The 11,496-nt window shown below is 39.6% G+C and overlaps 1 protein-coding gene across 2 annotated transcripts in view; it reads right to left on the bottom strand.

Moving 5' to 3' along the window:
* LOC109962157 (protein kinase cGMP-dependent 1) overlaps nucleotides 1–11,496 on the bottom strand; it is an 86,070-nt gene that overhangs the window by 58,777 nt on the left and 15,797 nt on the right. For both annotated transcript variants that reach the window (XM_020603629.1, XM_020603620.1), the window contains exon 3: nucleotides 574–687. In XM_020603629.1, the coding sequence (XP_020459285.1) occupies nucleotides 574–687 (114 nt within the window). The remainder of the gene's footprint in view (nucleotides 1–573; nucleotides 688–11,496) is intronic.

The following is an 11,496-nucleotide window of genomic DNA, read 5'->3' on the forward strand; positions in this document are numbered from 1 at the left end:
ACACATTTCTAGCTTTGTCCCATTTCCTTCTTCACATAAACACATATTTTTCATCCTCACACACTCTCTTATAACACTAGTTCCAGTATGCGTGGCCTACCATCTGTCCTGTCCTTTCTCTGTCTCCTCTCCTTACTCCAGGAGGCTGTTCAGCTTGCCAGTCTGATAGACCACCTACTCACCCACTGTGCATCCTTCATAGTTGAAGCTTTGACACATGAAGGAGCAGAGGCAGCAAACCTTGACATTCAACTCTCTGGGGGTCTTGCAAGATGCCTAACTGGAGTGTTGTGAAAAAGCAGACTAGTGATGGGCATTGTTTCATCATGACCAATGAACAATGCCCATCACTGTGTTCCATGCACACATTCGTACAGAGTGACGGTGGGATTTCTCGACGTAGGACTGATAACTTAGATGCATGAAAGACCCCTAATACCAAGTGATTTCTGTCTGTGTGTGTGTGTGTGTGAGAACAGGTGACATTATCTGTCACCTGAGGAATGTGGGCATTCAACACATTCAAGCTCTTTGGATGTCTTTGTTTTTCTCCAGGTGTCTGTGGAGACTCACTCTTGACAGTTGCGGTCCTGGTGCAGTTGTAGAGAATAGCCAGCTCTCCAAACACCTTTCCTGGCCCCATGGTGCAGAGCTTCAGGCTCTCCTTCGTCACCTCCACCTTACCATCTGAAACATGCACAGAAATACAGGTACAACATTAGGCATAATGCTATTCAGTTGGCATACTGAGTTTTCTGCCTGATTACCCAAGTGTGTGTGAGTCCACTGCTACATTCAATATGTGCAGCAAACAAAGTTTCAGTGATGAAATGGAGTGGATAATAAGTATCTGAGGGCTTTTTCATCATTTTTGGGAGCACCCAACCAGAGTGCTCTTGACTCACTGAGCTAGAAAAAATAAAAATAAGTGTCCTTAAAGCTTAATATTCCAAAACTCATATGCACAGTACAGCAGGCTAATTCATTATACTCTATGGGAAAATATGTGACTGGTCAGGCTGAAGCATTCACAAATGACAAAATATATGGATTTACACAGTCACCATCCAGATCTGTTTCTAAAGTAAACACATTTTTATTGGTAAGCACTACCTGTTTGACAGCAATAATTAATAACTGCTTTTAATTTAATTAATTCTATACGGTATAGTCCAATAACATGATTTGATTTATAATGGTGTTTTCGTTCTTTCAAAGTTTGGGCATGTATTTCAGCACAGTACTGGTAGAAATGATCTTCTAGCAGAGTGTAGGAAACTTAATTCTTCTTAATGGTGCTTAATATTGTGGCCTTGGTTGTCATTGTTCCATCCATGAACATAAATAAGCTCAGATTATTTCAAGTGTGTTTCACAGATGTAGTGGTAGGTTCACACTATCACCAGGATGAAATAAATTTTCATGTCCTGATTTCTTCTTGGTTTTCTTTATATCGTAGTTTGCTAAACATGACATATCATCCTAGTAAATATGTACAATACCTTTAGTTAATATAACGGTAAAAGAAACACACATGACCATGTCTGCACAGCACCAGCATGCATTTGATTTGGTGCCCAGAGATGCTTTCCAGTTTAAAGCAAGTACCTCCATATTTTTCTTATTTGCCCCTGTGGCTCAGGTCGTCATCTGCTGTTTGTTTAGACAAGCCTCATCAAGGATATATTTCCTGGAAACTCAGCATACCAGCAGGAGAGTGGCTCTGATTCATAGAGAGCAAAAAGCTCCAATAAAACAGATAAAGTTGTCTGTAGGCAACTGATGAAAAATGGTGAGGCGAGTCATCTTACCACAGAAGAAACAGTTTGACATGTTATCTTGTTAGAGAGAGTCGTCATCCCCTTTGACATAAAGCCTCCAAAAAAGCTTGCCATGTTTCAGGACTAATTATTTTCTCTACCCTTCCCCCCGGCACCCTAATAAACACTTTTTTTGCTATGCTAAACAATACATTATCCATTAATACTCAGCATGAACCTCTTTGTGGAGATAATATCTTCAGTGTGTCACATCTTATGGGTTACTTCCCTGCTGTTTTTACTACTGCTGTTTAGAACCTTCCTGTAACACTCCACCTTTTCTACTAAAATGGAGAAACAACTGGAAATTGAAAAAAAAAAACTATGTTGTCATACAAAACTGCATTTAGATTTTTTTTAACAATAGAGTGCTTGTGCATCTTTCATTTTTATCAGCTTGAGTATTCATAAAAGGTTTCTTAGATTAACTGAAAATATACACACAGTGAATCTGTCTTCTCAATTTCTCTTTCAAACCCAGTAATTACACAATCTAATTGCACAACTGCTCCGTTTCAGAAGCTGTCGAAGACGGTAACATTTTTATTCTTTATTTATAGCTGACTGCATGATTAACTAAATAATTCTTTAAAACTAACACAAAATTATGTTCAGGTGATATTCCTTTGAAAAGATGTTGAAAATTATGGCAGCACCTTAATAATTTTGAAGTTTGGTTCATAAAAAAAGCGAAACGGTCATTGTTGGCTGTAATTTCCTATACTATATTTTTGCTTCTTTTTCTTCTGCTTCCAAACAAGCTGATGTTTGTTACTTTGACATAAATAGATCACTTCCTGTGTCCTTCAGGATCTTGCTCAGGAAAGAGGGAACCCCTCATGCTTTGTCACAAGAGCAACAGTAACATGTTCTATGAATTAAGTATAGCTGAAATAGTTTCTGTGGTGTCAACCTAGCCTTGCAAAGTCTATGATGACTATAATTAGTGAGCTCAATTCAATACAAGATTTAAGTCTGGAGAGCAGCAATTGGGAGTAAATGCAGCCCAACAAATCTGTGCCAGACTAGTAAGTGAACTGTAAGGGGTGTTCAGATGATGTGACTCGTCACCTTTCAACACTCCTGAGCCCTTATTACAAAGTATTATTGAGAGATAGAGAATGGATGATTAATAGCTTATAAGAAAATTGCCAGCAAATACTAAAGACAATTGTTTGTGTTGCTGCCTTCTTCTAATCAGGTGTATAGAAGCTTCATGTTGATCTTTGAAACTGTCTATCATCAGCTATTGAGCCATGCCATGTGATGACAAGTGAAGCAAAAATTGTGATGTGGGGAGACTTTGATCCATCAGCTATAGAGTATAGACTTCTCATTTCAGTAGGATGAAACTCCAGTGGAATGCCAACAAAGAAGTGCACTGTTGTAGTGATCGCAATATATGTCTGGGTCTGTACCTAATTGCTGTCTTATTCAGAAGGATGCAGAACAACATCAAGTGCACTGGCAAGCAGTTTGCAGTTTAATAAGAGCAGTCTCTTGTAGATGAGATTGTAAGGACAAAGAGAGCCACACATCAGGTTGCAAAAACTGCACTGACTGTGAGGGAAATTAACTCCTCCAGTGATTCAATTGTTGCAAGTCGTTTTTTTGAGAAACAATTATTCAGAAGTTCAGATGCATCCATCCACTCACAGATGCATGGTCCAGCTAATTTCTCTTTTTGTGTTTAATATTGCATTGCTTTATTACAGTAGCTCCAAATTCATTTGAAATGCACCTCTCATATGCAAGCACTATTCAAATCTTATTCAAATAATGACATCACAGGCAAATATCTCTGCTCTTTCATTGGGCAACTAATCTGTTAATGTAGTATGTTTACATCTCACTGAGCCACTGCTGAGCTGTCTAAAGGCAACTTTAACAAGCAATAGGAGGAAGAGATGCAAGATGTACACTGAATGCATAACTGCCATTAGGGTTTTCAGTGTCGATGTATCACAGCATGTTTCCTTCCCCTGAGGCGATGTAGCTGTATTAACGGCTGATCATTTGAATGCATGCGGTAGAGCACTGTGTAAAGCAGGGCATCAGGACAGACCTCGGTGCAGACTTCCCAAGTTCAGATGTGATTCTGACTGCATTCCAAGTTAAAAAGCTGATGTCTTTTGGGTCCCCTTTATCTGACCGTGGTGCTGAAGACTTCACAGATAAAGAGCAGCGTGAACGTGCTTCACCTAACCTCCTAATAGGAGCAATTTAAATAGGCGATTACCACAACTAGTTTACAGATAAAAGCATTTTGTAATTGCTCGACTTTTGGGCTTCTGCAGGAAACAAGGACACAAGTGTCTCTAATAACCCTCAAAGTAAATTTGGAGAAAAGGACATCTGTTAACTTCCATGTGGTGTCTTTCACACTGAGGCCTTTAGCCTGTGTCTATAAATAAAGTTGAGTTTCAGGGGTTAGACACAGGATACTGTTTAATTCCTCCTTCTTTCCTTCCATTGATAGTTTTTCAAGCAATGGACATTAAGAAACAGGATGTGGGGGAGTGCAGATCCTATAGAGGATAACATACAACCACCACCCTGATGGTCTTCTGCCACTGCTCAGGGGGTCAAATTACCCAATGGAAGGACAGTGATACTACTAGGACATTGTTTCAGCCTGGGCCCACTGACCAGCGCTGTCATTACCACTAAAGGTTTTAGGTAGAATGTTCAAGTTGACACCCCTGACTTCAGGTCAGCGATGATATATCTGTGAGAAAAACAGTCATGTTCGGCCTGACTGGTTTTATGGAGGAAAAGCCAAGGGAGAAACAAGTCTGATGCTGAAAGCTCTTCTAGTTGAGCGTGGGATCTATTCAACAGGGACTGAAATGGGTTCAGAAATTTCCAGGCATTAAAAAATCACCATCTGCTCTTTTAATTAATTATTTATTTATTTAAAGATGCAGCTTCAAAGATTTCATGATTTGCAGTGCAATGTAAAGTTTGACTGAAAGAACCCTGAAGTTGTAGCTTTTAATAACACATCAGCTCTGAGCAATTTGTTTTTTCACTTTGTTTTCCAAAGAACACAGCGGGAACGCTCAAAAAGTCCAAACACTTAGCAGAAGATTAAAAAAACATGGTCATAGCTGGCCAGACACATGAATCAACACTGGGAGCAGATACTGGAAGACGAACAATAATATAAATATTTCTCAAGAAGTGCTTCACATTCTGTGAAAAATGACTTGAAGGGCTTGGAATTAGAAGTTTTGTGTTTGGGTTTTATGTTACTTTAATGGCCTGCCTTATTAAATTATTGTTTGTTTTTTTGACAAGGCGTTAATGCCTCCTGATCACAGAACTGTGACTGTGTTCAATAATAAGGAGCTGTTGTTGTTGTTGTGCAGAAGCAGCATTCAAGCACAAGTCGTGCATTATTTTTTTCACCAGTTTAAAAAAAAAAAAAAGAAGTTGAAAAAAAATGAAGCCAACAGCAAGAAAAAATACAAAGATATTATTTGGACAGTAAGAGCACTGTTAATAATAAGGGAAGATCGCTCAGAATGAGAAAGATGTATTACATTCAAAGTGCCCTGGCACAGGAAATAAAGACGGAGTGGTGTTTAAGGGAATCACTGTTTGTATTACTGTGGGCTGACAGAGTACAAGCAGCAGGATGAGGCATGGCTGCCAAAATACTGCCGATACTGGAGTCTGACTGAAAGATGTGCTGTGGTTACCTCTGTGTCTCTGTGGTGATCTGTATTTTGAATAGTTAATCAGCAGGTCGCAACGCTGTCGTCATGGTTAACAGCCACATTCGATTAGACTAACAACCTTTTCCATACAGCTTTACTAAGCAGCTGCTGTTCACCTTGTCTAATCACACCATCATATAGCTAAATACAGCATGTTGTTCCTTGAAGTATAGAGAATGGTTGGCAATATAACACAATGAACAAGTCTGCTTAAACTAATGCGGTCCTGCAACAACTCCTCCCTACATGAAGGTGATTATGTTCAGTTTTTGTTGAAACTGTTTTAAAGAGGTGCTGATTCAACTGTACTGTGGAGGCTGTAGTGTTGTTGAAATGTTTTTGCTTACTGCTTGGGATTCAGGAAACTAATGTCACTAAAATTAGTTTGTACATTACCCTACAGTGGGTGTTGTGGAGGAAAACTGAACTTAGACGACAACATGGCAAATAGTTTGATGTTTGCCTTCCATCCCTGTTACACAGAAAAACATGTCTGCATCATCTCCGACAGCTATGCTTGTTTTCTGTTATCATCTTTCTATTAAGAAACTCGTGGAGCGGTCTGTGTAGCCTTCTGCACGTTCAGGAGTCTTACTGATTGAAGGTGGAGGAGGGAGGTTGCAGTTCCAGGACAGCACAGCTGAAATGTTGTGAGAACTGGTAACAACATATTTCAACATGCGGGCATATGAGTGATCAGACATTGGCCATTGTTGTGTTTGTGTTGGCTGTTTTATGTCAAAACTTTAAACTGAGGGCACAGGAGGAGAGTCAAGACTCAAAAGAAAGTTAAGTCAAATGCTGGCTGACATGTGTAGCACTATTTTCAGCTACAGTGCACCCAGCTCACCTTCATGTTTTCTGCATTGTCAAGAAACACTGCTGCCATCATTACTTTTATATTGACAAACTGTTTTGTGTATATGCACTGCTCTGTGGTTTGGATCTGAGTGTTGAAATCTAGCTGATGTCAAACAGTGATGTTAAAAGTATGCCATTTCTATTATAGGAAAAACACAAGGAAAAGAAAGAAAGAAGCAGAGCGAAGGCATGACTAGTGGGATGAGATGTGTAAAAGGGGAAATGTGAAGACAGGATAAGAGAGAGCAAGGGCCAGCAAAGAAGAAAGATCCAGTAAGACGAGGAAGGACACCTGATGCTGTAGGTGAGCACTGATACACATATCGCTTGAGATGAGAGCACTTCACAGCTCACCTGAGGCACACTCACGCAGGGCTCCCTGCCATCGGCACAGGGGAAAATTACACTGCAGTTTAGTACAAGTGGTCTGTTAGACCTAAAGACACCATCAGTGCGTTGTCAACGGGGTATGGAGGACAGCTGGTTTCCTCCTCTTTACATCATTTTACCTTGGAGGCAGGGATTCAGTGACAACCTACTGTTGTGCCATATGTCTGTTTTTAGAGCCTCACTGAAGGCTACTTTTATTTAGTGGGAGTGAACAGACGTGAGGTGAGATACGACAGTTAAATTCCTTTGTCTGGAGTCCTTTTCCCTTCTCTGTTTTCATTAAAACATGATAAGACTGGTGACATCCTTGCTGCTCTGCTAGTCATCCACCTCCGATTATGGCTCCTGTGTTGACACACTGATTGATTGACTGAGCAGGGGGGCAGTGAAAATGATCATTATCTATTCACAGACCAAATCGCAGAGTTGTAATTAGCAGCTATGCCATGTGCACATAGCGTAGCTTTTTTTTTAGGCCAGACTTATCTTCTACATCAAGATATAGATTAATATGGCATCTAAAGTTCTGCAATAATGGATTCATCTCATGTCCATAGCCTGCTCTCATTTCAGTAGCCTATTTCTGTATCAGTGCATTTACAGGGAATTCTGGACTCGCTGTCGGTTTCATCAAACTGCTGGGCCCCCAAATGTTGTACAAACATGCCCAGTCAGTATTTATTGAATGTAAATAAAAGCACGCTAATGCTTTGCATGTAAAGTTTTGATCATGTTCACTATTATAGTTTAGTGCGTTAGCATACTGATATTTCTCGTTAGTAGTAAACACTATGTGCTGCTGAGCCCGGTGGGAATGTTATTTGTTTTGCTTGTATGTGGGTCTAAACCAAAATATTGAACACATTCAGATTTTGATTTGATGATGGCACAAAATTTAAATGCTAAGACACCACTGATGTTATTACAGTTCATTCTGAGAAAACCATCCAATAGTTGTGTGTGGTGGGGGCTATAAAGAATTATTAGAATACATTTTCTGAGAACTGTGAATTTCTCCAAATATCTGTGCTAATGCATTAAGTAGATTTGATCTGCTGGTGGCACTGGAGGAAAGGTCAGGGTATTAGAGGGGAATTATCTTGGCACTGTGGCTATCCGTACCATACCTCATGGTAATGTATCCAGTAGTTATTGGGATATTTCTGTCAGGTCTATAGTAGCAGACCAACATTATCATACATGGAGCAATTTCTGTGCTGTCATTGTGAGATGAAGACCTTGTATTTCTGACTTTTCCATTTTCTTGGATTATTTAAAAATGCTGCTTGATTGGCTGAGAATTATTTAACGTCCTTGTGTCAAGAAACACTTTCAAAATCAGTTTGATAATATCAGAAATGTTTATAACATGCCTCATCATCATTAAAACACAACAACGGCAATATACTCTATAGGGTATATGTATCTGCATGTTCATACATCAAAACTACACACACACAAAGCCAGCTTGTAGCAGGGATTTGTACTTCACACACAAAAATGAGAGAATTCCCATGCTGGGGTTGAGAGTATTTGGCGGAGGCACTCAAAGTTAAGAAAGAGATCAAAGAGATGAATTTTAACCCAGGAGATTCAATAAAAATTATGCAGTGAGAAAAGAGGAATTTAAAAGAAACCCTTGTCTTGAAATCCTGTAAACCTTGACTCTAGTGACATAGATTAATGAAATTGGCCTTTCCAGACTCACCGTATTAAGGCTTCTTCTTAAGTATGTACTGCATAACGGTGATCAAGCTTCAAGGCACGAACATTGTTACACCATCCTCAGGTAACAATGTTGTTTATACGTCCGACACTTTCTTTATTTCTGCAGCTACACCAGGTGTATATGTGCAATATAAACATGTGCATCCACACGTGTCAGTCTAGGGGTGAAGGAAAGGATTTGTCCATCACTGTAGCAGAGCAGATTACTCACACCCTATCTTGTATCCTCACTCTGAACCTCAGCAAACACAGAGCTTATCCGGTCACAGCAGACTCTCAAGTGTAAGACCACCACCTCCACACACACACACACACACACACACACAAACTCACAGCAGCAAGCATAAAATACATTACAGTTTTTACCTAAATAAATAAGTCAAAGCAAGCATAATATTCAACTTGTGATGCTCATGAGCTCTTTGTGTTTGTCTCTGCCTGCCTTTCCTCCTCCTCCGCTCTCTTTATGTCACACATACAGGCACACACTAACTCACACACACTGCTTTCATAGTCTTTCCAGATGAGGAACCCTCAAAAGCAATGCTAGCCACAAAGGGGATATAGACTCAGGGATCATTCACAAATTACTCATTAATTCTTTCTCCTAGGTGTATTCATCAGCCTCTGTGGAGTGAAAATGGGGATCAGTTTTTATTCTGGGGTTCACTGGCATAAAAACAAAGCCCATCTCAGATTAATCAAATAGGAGGAAAAGATGATGAAAGGATAGAGAGGCAGAGAACAAAAAGAGAAAAACAGAATAAAAATGAGGTAAGATAGGTGAAAAATAACAGAGGAATAAAACGGATGGAAATAGAAGTGATGGGCACGTGGAGAAAGATGGCGACATGAGGACAGATTGGGGTCAAAGTCGGTAAAACCTGAGGAGGACTGATAGAAGAGAACATGCATATCTCGGGCCTGCTCTTGTTTGGGGGATTCTGAATTGATCATTTGTACCTGTGTGTGTCTGAAAAGGAGTGAATGAAGGAGAGAGAAAGTAACAGCGAACAGCTCAGAGGCATCGAGGGCAGATAAGAAAAGACACTTAACAGAGATTATTTTTGCTTCCTATTCAGGCCAGATGGCTCACTACTCAGCACAGGTAAAATTATATTAAATGAAGTTTTATCATCTTAATGGAAGTATTTTCAATCATTGGGCTATTGTATGTTCAAAAAGGCAAGTGGATGTTTACCCACCTTCTAGAAATTCAATAAGCTGTAATATATAGAAAACCTTATTTTCATTTGTATTTGTTTGCCCACATATTTTCCTACATTTCCATTACAAAAAATATTTCTGATGCAGCACACTTCTAAAGAAGCTTTGCATCTGGTTAATGCACTGATATATCTTGGCTTTAAACTTTAAATGTAATCGAGAGATGCCCCAGGAAATAGAAATATTTTCTGCAGGCTCGTTCCAGATAATCGATTTTGTTGTCTCTGAATAAGGCATCTACAATACTGTCAGTAAACTGAATGAAATCTATTACACATACACTGTGTGTATATAGATTTTTAAAGGTGCAAGTAAGTAAATATATATCTTTCTCTGACATTTCAGCATAGAAAAATGGCATTATACAAGTATTTTGTTTAATAATGAGCAGCGTCAGTTTCTCTGCAGTGGCGTCTGTTTCATTGTGGGAGGGGCATTTTTGGTGGTAGCCACATGTAAGTGGATAGATACAGTGCTACAACCTGATCCTGACAGCTTCTTTTGACTTGCGTGTGAGATGACAAGGGTGGTGTTTAAATGTCATTCCAATTACAGACCCCTCACCTTTTCCCAGTATGATGTCTTAATAAACCTCTCAAGAGCCTCATTAAAGTTATCATCAGAGTCGATAGCCTTGAAGAGGGCTAGATATAAGTGAGGCAGTCTCCTGGTAATAATGGAATTGCATGCCGTGTTACGTATTGAGTACACACACACACACACACACACACACACACACACACACGTTTGGAGTTGAACTTACAAAGTTGAAATTGAGTTCTCTGAGATGCCTTCTTAGCAGATGGGGTGACTTAAGCTTCAGCAGTGGGTTAAGGTTCATTATGAACTTACAATTGGCTGCTCTATGTGCTGTCAAGATACAATAAGCAACAGTTGTTGAGTGTTAGCTACATGCTGTATTCTCCAGAGCTGTTACAATCACAATCTGTGAGCCTCAACTTTGCTGATCCTTTTCCCCCTAAGATATTACTTTGCAACAGCAACTACAATTTCAGGTCTGCATTAGTTAAGTTGCCAGGCAACAATGCAGAGCAGTGGATTTGTGCAATCATGTTTCCGTAAACCAGTGCATTCTCTGTTTTCATTTCACCTCATTAATATGCGAATATATCATAATAATTATAGATCAGTGAATAGTTTATTAACAGCAGTAGCTGCAGGGATTGTAGTGATGACTAGATGTAGGGGTAGTAATGAAATAAGCAGTAGTCATACTAGATAGTCTTTCTGATTTGTTTTACATATCACGTTCTTTCATACCAGTGACTCCAAGTCACAGTCAGGTGCCCCTGTTGATTACATCTTTGATCTCTGCTCAGGATGAAAGAGGAGCCCATCTCAACAATTGCTTCATCTAAATCATCAACATGTCTCCTGGACCCCATCCCGACCGGGCTGCTCAAAGACGTTTTTCCCCTAATCAACACATCCATACTAGATCTGATTAACCTCTCTCTATTAACAGGTTATGTTCCACAGGCTTTTAAACTTGCAGTAATTAAACCTCTACTCAAAAAGCCTACTCTTGACCCAGGTGTCCTAGCTAATTATAAACCAATATCCAATCTCCCATTTATTTCCAAAATCCTTGAAAAAGCTGTAGCAAAGCAGTTATGTGACCACTTGCACAAGAATGATTTGTTTGAGGATGTTCAGTCAGGATTTAGAGTCCATCATAGTACAGAAACCGCATTGGTGAAAGTCACCAATGATCTTCTCCTAGCCTC

Source organism: Monopterus albus, unplaced genomic scaffold (genome assembly GCF_001952655.1).
Source record: "Monopterus albus unplaced genomic scaffold, M_albus_1.0 scaffold3.1, whole genome shotgun sequence".
In the NCBI taxonomy this organism is placed as follows: Eukaryota; Metazoa; Chordata; class Actinopteri; order Synbranchiformes; family Synbranchidae; genus Monopterus; species Monopterus albus.